Raw genomic sequence first — 13,370 nt, forward strand, 5'->3', positions numbered from 1 at the left:
GTTGTTTTTCCCAAAGTTTTATTTGTTTGGTTTTTAAGAAGTAAAATTAATCTGACAGTAATTCCTAGTAAATACATATTTAAGTTTTCATTTTCTTGACTATCAGTTAAGTTATTAGCTTGTTTATTAGCTTGTTGAGTAATTCAGAAACCATCAGGAGCTATCTCAGCTTGAATAAGGTATTGCTCTTGTAATCTTAGAGCAGATAAATAGAATCTGTCAGCCTTGTAGATTCAGCTGTTTATAAGCTTTTGTTACAAGATCACATTACTTACTGTTCAGCTTGGCTTATGTCTCAGAAAACTTCTTGCCAATTAATATGGGGTGAATGCAGAGATGTCTAGATATACTTGGCAGTCTGCACAATTACCTCACACAGACAGCTGTGTCTGATCTTCACTTAGTTGTATGTTTTCTAGAGTATTGGCACTGATTTTACTTTTGCCGTAGGGCATCCATTTTCTTGCTGCCTAGAAGTAGTTAGAAATGGAGTTTTGATATATTTTACCCCTTTCTTTAATTTGTACCTCGCTATTTTTTTGTGACTAATAGAAAGTGGTTTTCGAAGGTCATGCAGGCTGTATTTATTCTACATAAAAGAAGTTCTTCCTTGCTCATGGTAAATAAAAAAAGTCAAGAATGTAATTTAATCGAGAAAGAAAATTAATATATTCACTTAAAAGAAGTAGTAAAAAGAAATATTTTATGCTCAAATATAAAGTTCTATGAAATCAAAACTGATAGAAATTCTTACCAAAAGTTGACTGTCAAACTAATATAAAACAGGATTTTTAAAAACTAGTTTACTTTCTACTAATTTTATGTATAAATTTGGATTTGTATACTGTAGAGCAAATGATCTTGAAAACTATCTTGCTGTAGTGTTCTCACATTGCTTTTTTCCCATGGTAAATAAATTATAAGCAAGTTGTTTAAATTTCTTTCATCATCAGTCTGGCACAGTGAGCAAAGTTTGTATAGGAATGAAGTTACAGCATGATTGATAATATTAGTGTAAAGACTGTCTCATTGACAGTGTGTCAGGTGTTCCTTATGTGTCTCAATGTAAACTCTTTTATCAAGACTAGAGTCTTGAAAAAAGACTATAAAGAGTGTGTCAAGAGTGGCAGAGGAAGCTTGTCCCCCACAGTGAGAAGCACTCTTGGGGAGGTGCTGTCACAGAGTTTGCCAGACCAACAGTGTTTTCTCTCAGCACCCAGACTTTGCTGTTCTTATAGTCATGCATAAAAATATTAAGACTGTAGTATCTAGACTGATTCATTAAGAAAAAGTGTTTTAATGTAGATATGACTCTATTAGAGTCATACATACATTTTTAACTGGGTATTTATTTTCTTTTGTATGTACACTAATTTACATATTCCCTTAAGACTATATTTCCAGCTACACTTTTAACCCAAAGGATAAGGGAAATACTAATATCTTAAGTATATAACGGAACCGTAAGTGGAGATGAGAAGCAGAAAAAGGGATGTTGTAAGTAGGGGTATACCTGGAATGGTCTAGAGAGAAACAAATGGGAAATAATAAATTATTCCTTTACTATTGACTAACCAGCTATACTCCTTTATAATATTCTGTGAAGCAAAAGCCTATACATGGACTATATATCTCAGTGACTTAGATTGAAGGTACATTCTGGTGAAGGCAGAAGGAGAGGGCGGATAGGGGCTCAATCCTTATTATGCGATGAATGGATTAATTAACATGAACGTATGATCATTATGCTGTGATTTTCTTTAAGTGTCTTGAATTCTAGGATCTTTCTCTACTACCTCCTTTACAATTTGAATCGTTGTTGATAGCTACACATAAATTTTACCTTCTTAAGTTACCAACTTTTTATACCCATATTTAGTCTAATCATTTTAAGAGAGCAAAGCAGTTTTTAGAATTTATCTACTTGTAAATTATCTATTTATTCCCCTTCTGGTTGTAGCGTTTTGAATTTATTCTTCAGTTTATTATGTTACTAAGGCTGAGGAGTATAGGTCTGATTTACATAGTTGTTTAATTATATTTATCCTTGTAGGGTTTTTTTTTGTTTTTTCTTTTTTGAGGAAGATTAGCCCTGAGCTAACATCTACTGCCAATCTTCCTTTTTTTTTGCTGAGGAAGACTGGCCCTGAGCTAACATCTGTGCCCATCTTCCTCTGCTTTGTATGTGGGATGCCTGCCACAGCATGGCTTGCCAAGCAGTGCCATGTCCACACCCGGGATCCGAACCCGTGAACCCCAGACAGCTGAAGTAGAATGTGTGAACTTAACTGCTGTGCCACTGGGCTGGCCCCCCGTTGTTGTTTTAATATATTTGAAAAATCTGTAAGATATAAATGCTTCAGAAATCTGAACAGTTCAATATAATTTTAATATGCCTTTTTCCTTAGGTAATATTTTGAATGTCATATACACTTAACCTTATTTAAAAGCTAAAATGAAATATCAAGAAATTTTCGTAAAATTGTCCTATAGTCTTTGATGCTAAGTTTAAACTATAAAACTCTAAGGTGGAAAATAAGTTTCTAAACTTTTACAACTAAAATCCAATGTCATCTTTGCTTGAGAGTGTGTCAGTCTCTATATGGCAAGTTTTCAGATACCCTTGAGGAATATTTGTAAGGAAGCCTAAGGAGTCTTAGTCAATCCTGGGAAAGAATGACATGGAACAGAGACTAAACTTTAAAAACAAATGAATGGGTTCGTAAGTGATATATATTTGGCCTTTTTAAAGAAACAATATTTTGTGTAAAACTGCAAGATGCCTATCAACCTAAATTTTATTTTTATTATAAAGCATTATAAAAATGACACAGAGGCCTGTCACACAAAAAAGTAAGCTTTAATACAGTGCTTTAAACTGTGAATGAACTCAGAATATTAAGCAACATTTACTTATTTATATATTTACCTTTTAACATAACTAATATATAATAATATAAAAGAAATTCTGACAGTATACAGACATATACAGTAAAGAGTGAAAGTCCTTATCCAGCATCACTAGCCATAGTGACACTCCCTTCTCGTGTTTCTTCCTATGCTTGTACATACACAAATCTGAATATGTACAAATATCTAAGGGCTTTTTAACAAAAGGAATCAAACTGAATGTAATGATTCATTCCTTCATTTATCTATTCTTCCAACAAATATTTATTGCGGGTCTACAATGTGCCAGGTACTTTTCTAGGGGCAAGAGAGATGGAAGGAAGAAAAAGTTCCTGCTCTCTTGTCATTTAATCCTAGTGTGTAGAGACAGCAGAATAAAAAGCAAACATTTATATCTGGTTTATCAGATGCTGATAAGTGCTATGGAGAAAAATAAAGCTAAATGAGTGAGACTGGAGGGATCCAGTTTTATATAGAGTAACCAGCGAAGGCCTTGTTGCTGAGATCACATTTGAGCAGACAGTTGAAGGATGAGGAGGAAGCCATGCAGTTATCTTGGAGAAATAGTGTTCCAGGCAGAGGGAACAGCAGGTAAAAAGCTCAAAGGCAGGAGTTTGCTTGCCTTTTCAAGGAACACCAAAGAGACTAGTACAACTGAAAAAAAAAAGTCAAAGCAGGGAGATCCCTTAGGGAGCTCTTACTGTAATCCAGATGAGAGGTGATGGTGGTTTAAATGAGAGGAGAGCATTAGAAGAAATGGTTAAATTCTGGTTATATTTTAAAAGTATTGCTAGCAGAAATTATTGACAGATTCAATGGGGATATGAAAGAAAGAAAAAAGCAAAACATAACTCAAAAATTTTGACCTGAAACAATGGAAAGATGGAGTTATCATTTAGTAAACTGGATATGAATGCCAAAAGAGTAAAACTGAGATAGAAGTTGTTCCATTCTGGACAGGTTGAGTTTGACATGCCTTTTAGAAATTAAGTGCAGAAGTTGTGTTATCAGTTGGATAGTTAGTTCTGAATTTCTGAGAACTGGGTTAAAGATAAGAAATTCTTGAGTTATTAACATATAGATAGTTAAATCTGAATGAGATCACTTAGGGAGTAGAAATGATGAAATGAGTAAGTACAGGGACTGAACCCAAGAACATTCCAAAGGAGATTGGTAAGATAAGGAAGAGTGGCAAGGTGTTCTGATGAGGAAGAACAATACAGGACTGCCCTTTTACTTAGCAGTGTATCTTGGAGCTCTTCCATTGTTAATATATATAGATTTACTAAATTTGTTTTACACTCTACAAAGTGTTTCTTGGAATGCATGTACTCTATTCTATTTAGCTTTTCCTGTATTGACTGACATTTGCTTTATAATTTTCGCCTCTAACTTTCATAGTTTTGGTTTTTACATTGTGGTTTTTAAGGTGCCAGTGAAATATCCATCTGGAGATGTTGGTTATGCTATTGGTGATACAGAACTAAATTGTAGATATAATTTACAAATTGTGGTGGGTTGAATAGTGTCTGCCAAAAAGTCATGTTCACTCAGAACCTCAGAATGTGACCTTAATTGGAAATAGGGTCTTTGCAAATGTAATTAGTTAAGATGAGGTCATACTGGATTTGGGTGGACCCTAAATCCAATGACGAGTGTCATAAGAGGAGAGGACAAACAGAGGATGTGTGTGTAAGAACTTGGGGATTAAAGGGGAGAATAGTATAAGATGGTTGTAAAGTTCGAACTTGTGTAATTAAGTGGATAATAATGTTATTGACACATGAAAGAACAAACTAGTAGAATCTCCGTAAACTGCCCTAGGATCTTAAAGTTGCTAGTTGTTTTGGGTAGGGATGCGGGGAGCCACGTGCATCAGTAAGACTGCCCTTCTGCTATCCCTCACGCTGTTATGAGGGTTGAAGAGAGAACTTTCTTACACACGGATTAAGAGTACATACCCTTCTCTGGGTCTTCGTTGTGGTGGCAAAGAGTAGCTTTGTGAGCCCTAAGGAAGACAGTAACCCTCCTCCATCCTCATCGTTCTTATCACACAAGTTAGGGAACTTACTTGCCCATCTCCCACTAGCCTCCATTTCTCCAGGGACAGCCCCATGTGCTCAGTGTCTGATTGCTCCCCTCTGGCTTCCATGCTGTATAATCTGAAATCAAGAGGGATCCCAGGAGTCCTATGTATCCCTGCCTGCATCTTCCCTTTATCACCAGAAATCAACTGGGGAGCCCAGAACTCTGTGTTGCCCTGAAAAACTCCCTCTCCTTTCCTTCTTCCACCACACTCACAGCTTCACCACCATCTCCCTAGAGACTGCCAGGACTAATGCCATCATGCCTTTGATCCCTGTTCTTGTCGGACCTCACCAGAGCCCCAGGCCTCACAATTCATTCCTGATTTCTGGGACTCTAATCAAATGTCTGTCTCTATGTCCTTTGTTCTGACTGGTCTTCCACCCCTCCTCAATTCCACAACCCTTGGGAATTCACAGTCAGTCATTACTGAAATTGCCTATGTGCACAACCTGTTATCTCAAAGTTCCTTTATTTTCTTACCTAATCAAAACCTCGCTCCTTCCTAAGGAAGCACACTTTCTGTATGCCTCAAGCAGTGGATTTCTCTGTCTCACTTCCCTTATATGGGTTACTTAGCCTCCTCCTTGCTACTTCTAGACTGTATTTATCATCTAATACTTTTTGAGAAATCACCACAAAACTGAATGGCTTAGAGCCACAATAACTATGTATTATCTCTCATGGTTTCTGTGGGTCAAGAATTTGGGAGTAACTTGGGTGTGGGTTTCTTCTACAGTTATGTGCATATAATGACGTTTCAGTCAGTGACGGACCTCGTATACAACTGTAGTTCCATAAGATTAGTACCATACAGCCTAAGTTTGTAGTAGGTGTACCTCCTAGGTTTGTGTAAGCTCACTCTATGAGGTTCACGCAATGACAAGATCACTTAACAATGCGTTTCTCATAACGTACGTATCTCCGTCGTCAAGTGACACTTGACTGTATTAGATTTCTTTTTCCTGGAAATAATATACCCCTTCTAATGTCATATATTTTCCAGAAATACTGTTCCCCTTTCAATCTAATGTTAAGTAGTAATTTTCAGTCAAAGTAATTTTTCAGTCAAAGTTTTCTTTAGATTATTACTGGGAGAGGATCTTTCTACCTGTTTTCAGGCAAAGAGACATGCTTTTTGTTGTTGTTTTTTTTTAAGGTTGCCACCTGAGCTAACATCTGTTGCCAATCTTTTTTTTCTTCTTCTTCTTCTCCCCAAAGCTTCCCAGTGCATAGTTGTATATTCTAGTTGTGAGTGCCTCTTGTTGTGCTATGTGGGATGCCGGCTCAGCATGGCCTGATGAGCAGTGCCATGTCCGCGCCCAGGATCTGAACCAGCAAAACCCTGGGCTGCCGAAGCAGAGCACGTGAACTTAACCACTTGGCCATGGGACTGGCCCCAACATGCTTTTTTCCTGATAGCATAAGGTGAATTGCAGAGAGCAGTGATGGTATACTAATTGTACTTTTCATTACAAATCCATTGTTTCTTATTCTGCAATAAGTTGACTTTCATCTCCTCCTTTCCAGTGTTATAAGTTTGTTTTCCAGGTATTTGGTTGGGATATTAGAAGTTGGGAAATTGCTAGTTAATTATCATTTTAAGCTGTAAAATATTCTCATATTGTGTTTTTGAAGATTAACTATATCTTGGTAGAAGCTTAGTGTGTTTGTTTTTCCTTGTCTTCCCCTAATATTCTCAGTGATGCTTCTCATTTAAGTTTCTGCTCAAATATCGCATCCTCAAAGAAGACTTTATGTTAATTAGGACAGAACTGTTCAACCAGTGTGCCAAGGATACTTTATGGGTGTTCCTGAAATACTACTTCCTTCATCTCCTGGGTTTTGCCTCAACAAAATCACCATCATCTGTTTATTCCAGTGTGATGTACAAATTTTGCCATACTCCGAGAGTGCTGAGCTGTAAAAAGTTTGAGAAGCATTAAATTAAGATAAAGCCTTAGATGCGAAATACGTTCAGACCCAAAGTAAGAGTGACTTCAACAAGACAGAGGGATATTTCTGTTTCAATCCAGAAGTAGAGCATTAGAGCTGATATGGGAGTTCTCTACCAAAAAGTCTTCCAAGAACCCAGAATCCTTCTATTTTGTTGCTCTATCCTCTGCTTCTCTTGTTTATATGGTCCTAGTTGGTTTACCATCGTGGCCACATTCCAGACAGAGGAGGGATGAAGGGGGTTGGAAAGTGTAGGGGAAAAAGCATACCCCCTCCCTTTAAGCATGTGACCTAGAATTTGCACACATCATTTCTGCCCACATCCAGTTAGCCAAAACTTAGTCTTGGAGCTGTGCTAGTGGCTGCGTGGGAGTCTGAGAATTGCAGTCTTTAATCTGAACCGCTGAATACCCAGCTGAAAGTTGAATCCTCTGTTACTACAGGGAACAAGGAGAGAATTGATGGGGGCGAGGGAAAAACTAGCTGTTTTATTGGTTAGCACTTTTGCTAAACCCTCTGATTGAAGTAGCACAACCCCATCTCTCTAGCCCTTTACCCTGTGCAGTAAGATCTAGGTATTTCTCTTTTTAGTTGTAACAAAAAAAACCCTACTTACTGTAAACCTTTCATTTAGCAATAATCGTGTCTCAGTTACATTGTAAAGCCTTCAGGAAAACTCAAACCACTGTTTCAAGTCATCTTGGAAATAGACAGAAGGAGCAGTCCAGGGTCCCTAGGACCTGGATAGGCTTCAAGGGCTCTATGAGTCCTGTGCACTTGGAAGTGAAATTGTTTATAGAACTTGGCAGTTAAGAGCATGGTCTCTGGAGGCAGACTGCCTGGGTTTAAATTCCAGCTCTGCCATGTACTCGATTTGCAACTTGGGCAATTTATGTCACTTCCTTGTGCTCAGTTTCCCTATCTGAAACATGAGAATGATAGTGTAATAAGAATAATAATAGTATGCCTACTTCATAGGATTGAGAATAATAGTATACCTACTTGATAGAATTGAGGGTAATAGTTTACCTACTTCATAGAATTGCTCTGGGGACTAGTTAATACATTTAAAGCACTTAGCATCTAAAGCTAGTTAATACATTTAAAGCACTTACAATAGTGCTTAACAATATTAAGTGCTATATAAATACTAGCATTATTATTATTTGTATTCCTGGGGGAAGGTCTGTATCTTCCATCTGATTATCAGTAGGGTCTATTATAAATCTTAATTTAATACCTGAAAGAAACCACTTTTACAGTATGATCTGCATGAAACTTAAACTTTCTCTATTTTAATCAAAAATCATCTGATCCTTCATAGCAAAGAAGTTTATTTAGTGGAATCTACCTCAACAGTATTTTCTTTTAAGGAGTTTTGTTGTTTTCAAGTTTTTAGTTCTGTTGTAGTTTTTAACCTAATAGAAAATTTATGTTTATCTCAATTTTCTTTTCATTGTCACAGTTTTCGTAAAATTTAAGCTCTTATTTTCCAGGCTTTAATTTAAAATAAAAATTGATTTGTTTTTCTTTTCAAAACCTCTGTGTAATTAATAGTTCTAGATAAGGCGTTTAAACATCAGCAAGTTGCATATGTAACTCTGCGAGTGATTTGGGAAGCAGATATGTGTGATTAAGCAATGAATGCTGATTTTTTTTGTTATTACTTGAACCATACCAGTTGAGCCAAATTGAATCATAGTTGAAAATATTACAGCTCTTAAAACAATGAAGAAAAAAGAGCCAATACAGCTGTTCTTTCTCTGGAAATTGAACATTGTGGCTGGAAAAAAATTGTTGCTTCAACATTTTCAGGAATCAATTAATATTGTTCTCTAAAAAATTGCCAAATGTCTTATTTAATAAATTATTTTTTTAGAAAGTCAAGTCCTCAATAAATGTCCAGTATCTCATTACTTATCTGCTATAGTTACATTGAACATGAAAAGTTTTTTCATTTTAAATTGCTTTTGCTAAATCTTAGAGAAATAATTGGCAAATTGGTTGGTATCAGACCTGGAGCTTAAACACAAAACAGCTGTTGTTGAGAAAATACCATTTTCATAGCATTAATATGCTTTCAATTAACAGACTGGAATGAACAGTTAAACATTACCACTTCCATGTTTAACTACTGTTTGACTCTCTCAATGACTGATTTGCTTTCTCAATAGATTATTTACTTAAACTGAAAGAGGAAGAATTTTATTTAAATAATCCATATTTTTCCCCCATCTGCAGAATGTACTCAACAAAAGTGGGGATTTCCAATGTCCTGCTATTTAAAGGAAGAAAGATGGTGCTGTGGTCGTAATGCCAGAATGTCAGCCTGTTTGGTATGGTTATATTTTTTTCTAGACTAAGAGCTTTATCCAGATGTTGCAGAATTTATTGTTTTTGGCTAATACTATGCATTAAATGCCAAATTTTGCAGAGCATCATCATTAATGCTTTTGTTCATTGCAAATTATGGGAAAAAAATGACTTGCCCTTCCAACATTATCCACTCTACATGCAGTGTGGTAACAATTTATAGTTATACTGAATTCTACATTATGATACTTTATCTTTTACGTATAATTACTTTAACTATCATATAAAATACACCAACTACCACGTCTCAAGCACAGAGTTAGTTCAGCGCTTTATCGACAGCTCTGTGGTGTGTTTGTGTGTGTTCGTAGCAGATCATTTGCTTTTCTAGTTTTTAATAGAATGGGAAGAATTATTATTAAGCCACTTGGGGTATCAAGTAGCTATCTAGTCAAATACAACCTTGCTTGTTCCTGATTGGCTTGTGTCCTTAGACCTAGAACACTTATCCCCTGGTCTTCTCTGTTTGTGTTGCTGTGTTTACAAAGGAACAGATGCAAGTTAAACAGTGTAAGTGGTTTTTTATCATTAGAAATTTAAAATATAGTTGATTAAGTAATGTGTTTAATATCCAATCCCAGGATAAAGTAGTTACTACTAGGCTGTTATTTATCCACCAGTAACAGCAATATAAAAAATAGGGTACCAGTGTTCTAGATCATATATCCTGGAATTATCTTAGAAATCTATTTATGCTCAAATAATAATTTCCTTTTGTAAGTCCTCTTAAGATACTTTTCTGGGAATTTGTCTTGTTCTTTCATTATGTCTATAAATGATACTTGTTCAAGGTCTTGTTATACTGGCAGGTCATTCTTGGAATGACTTGGTTCCCAGAATGCTGGTAGCCAAGCTTATACCCTCCAGGCAAGAAATTGAACTAGTCTTTTGTAGAGAATCTGACTAGCCTAAGAGAAAACCTAAAGATCTTGGCATCGGGGATTTCACAGTGAAACAGGACACCTCACCTTTACAGCGAGGTCCCGAACTAACAGTCCTCACTCATCAAGACAATGCTTCTAATCAGGTGTATGATACCCCCATTTTAATTATCAACAGACAGCCAAGAATCACTAGATGTCTAAGAAAGCCTAATAGGAAAGAAGAGAGATCAGATCAACAAATAGAAAGACAGCAACCTGGAGGAAATGGATACTACCCAAAATAAAATAACATAAAATAACTATTAATAGCCCTTGAAGAGGTAAAAAAAAATATACTGCATCCACAAAACAAGAATGTTTGCTATAAAAATAAACATTCAAAGAACCAAAAAGAAGAGCTTTTGAAAAATAAATTCCAAAATGTAGAATTTATAGACCATGCTGGACTTAAGAACTTTGCCTGACCAAGTCAGCTTCCCATGAAATGCCCCTCTCCTTAGCTTCGTCCCAGTCCTTGCTCCCCTTGACTTCTTTTTTTGATGCTAGAGTAATCGTGGAAAATCTAAGGAACATTTCTTTTGGTGCATCTTGTTTTATTGCCTTCTGTTTTATAACTGACCTTTTCCACAAATGTTCAAAGCTTAAGGAGTTAAAAAAAGAGATCTTTCTGCTGACACTTTCAGATAAATTGTTAAGGGTACTAACCAGAAATAAAATTTAATTAGAATAGTGCAATCTTGTCAGCATACTTCAAGGCTGATAAAACTGTAAAATATTTTAGATTAGTATGAAATGAACACTTGGTATATTTTCTTCATTATTTTTTGGCCAAGAAAAATATTAATGTTTCCAAGAAACCTATCACCTACCTAATTATCTCTTATTATGTAATCAAAATTTATCATTTGTATTTCTAAAATAAACTGATCAGCAGCACATGCCAAAAGTAGTCCTGTGTTACATGATATTTTTATTGACAGCAAATAATTTATTATTGAAAACTCTTTTGTTTCTTTGTTCAGTTCAGCCTTTGAGCAAAAGCCAGTAACACAAAAATCTAACCTGAAATGAGCACAACCAGCATGTAAATGAATACTCAGTGTTTTCTTCAATGATAAACTTATTCTGGGCCTGTTGGTATTTAACTTAATATTAAAATTATATAATAACTACCACCTGTATTCATAACACTCTGTCTCTAGATGTTCAGTGAAAGTATCCTTCAAGTCAATGAAAAAATTACATTTTTTTCTCCAAACTATTCTGTGAAACAAATTTTCGTGCAATCAACTCGTTTTCCCACAAAATCTTCATGGTGTGAGGGCATGAGAAATAAATCAGAGTTCGAAGAACAAGTTTTAGTTCCTGCTCTCCTACTAACCAGCTATGCAACTTGAGGCAAATTACCCTGTCAATAACCTCGTGCATCTGCAAAAATTGCACTTACGCAGGATAATCTGTAAATTATCTTTCAGTTTTAAAAGTATATGATTCAGCTATATCTAAAAAGTATTATTTATGAAGACAGAAATCTGAAGCAAATATGAGTATTTTAAATTTGAGTAAGGCGTATATACAGATCTATTATATTTTACTACTTAATGTTTGAGATATTTTCCAATTAAAATTTTAAAAATGAAATTTCAGTTCAAATATTTTAATCTAATTCAGTTATAAAACTATATGTGTGGAAATGTAAAAAAATGAAGGTTTTTTTACACACTCCAAAAATTGAAAGTTTCAGAAGGCTCTGTTCCATATTTAAATTATAACAAATCTTTTATACATATCTTTCTTATATGTTGGATTATGAAATTTATTAGAAATATTAGGAAATATTTTATAAAAGTGTTTTGGATCTTAAATAAATATAAATGTGAAACAAGGGCCGGCCTGGTGGCATAGTGGTTAGGTTCATGCAGTCCACTTCAGCAGCCCAGGGTTTGCAGGTTCGGATCCTGGGCACAGACCTACATGTGGCTCATCAAGCCAGTCTGTGGTGGGATCCCACATACAAAATAGAGAAAGATTGGCAACAGATGTTAGCTCAGGGCTAATCTTCCTCACCAAAAAAAAGGTAAAACAAGCTATATATAGGATTGTAAAAATATATTACTTTCTCTTCTACCAGGTACTTGGATCATATATGAATTTGAATTTGCAGACCAAAAACATACATACTTTTCAAAACTAAGTTTTCAACTATAATTGTTCAATATAATCTTGTTTAATAAAAGGTGAAATTATATGTTTATAAAAAATTAGAAGAAAAAAGTTAAAATGTATATAAATGTGTCCATATATATGCATAATAGTAGCTTTGGATTTATTTGATTGTTTTAGCTACAGTAAAAGTAAGCCAAGAATATGTCACTTCATTTCTTTTCTCTTTTCTAATCCCTTCTAAAATTCAAGGAGTGTGTACAATTGGGGTGTGTATGTGTTTGTATACATGACACACATCCATTTTATATCAGCCTTAAATTATACAAATATATCAGTTAACATTCCTTAATGATATTAAGACTTTTAAGTGTGTAAACTTTCATGTTGTTAATTAATCTTTTTAATGTCAGTTTTACAAACCCTTATATGAGTGTGTTTATAAGCCTTAAAAGATAAGACTAAGTGTATCAGCGTTTCTTTGTCTTATTTTTTTCTCCTTACAGGCGTTGGAGCGGGTTGCAGTTGGCCGAGGGGTAAGTAAGAATGTTAACTCTAATCCAGCTGACGAACAGGATAGCTTTTCTTAAAGTACTCTTCATGCTTGACCTGCTGATGAACTTAAAACTTGATGGATTTTAATAAATAGCACCTCTTCTTGTCACCTCTTCATGTTCAAATTTATATTTTTTTCTTTAAGTTTACTTTAAAAGAGAAGAGAACTTTCAGAAAAAGGGAATTGAACTTTTAGGAAAACTTCCACATTATATTCTTGTACTAATGTCTCACTTCTTCATATTATACTAAACAGTCTATAAATATTTCTAAAGAATGCTGTTGTTGTTAGGCTTTTATGGGGCTTACTTCAAGCAAAGATAAACAAGGTATTGCATTCATTTTATTTTTGAACTATAGTCCAAAACACATATTTCAGTTGGCTGTTTTTGAACTTTTTTCTTTATTGACTTCATTAGTCATTAGTTGCAACAGCCAAATGAG

General features: G+C 35.0%; 1 protein-coding gene across 10 annotated transcripts in view; it reads left to right on the forward strand.

The window, feature by feature from the left end:
- The window catches only part of METTL25 (methyltransferase like 25), a 120,901-nt gene that overhangs the window by 38,743 nt on the left and 68,788 nt on the right, over positions 1-13,370 (forward strand). For all 10 annotated transcript variants that reach the window (XR_011534783.1, XR_011534786.1, XR_011534784.1 and 7 more), the window contains 2 exons: positions 9,193-9,287; positions 12,878-12,907. Coding sequence is in view for 5 of the 10 variants with exons in the window: in XM_070600476.1 (XP_070456577.1) it covers positions 9,193-9,287; positions 12,878-12,907 (125 nt within the window). In the remaining 5 variants the exon portion in view is untranslated. The remainder of the gene's footprint in view (positions 1-9,192; positions 9,288-12,877; positions 12,908-13,370) is intronic.

This window comes from Equus przewalskii, chromosome 29 (genome assembly GCF_037783145.1).
Source record: "Equus przewalskii isolate Varuska chromosome 29, EquPr2, whole genome shotgun sequence".
In the NCBI taxonomy this organism is placed as follows: domain Eukaryota; kingdom Metazoa; phylum Chordata; class Mammalia; order Perissodactyla; family Equidae; genus Equus; species Equus przewalskii.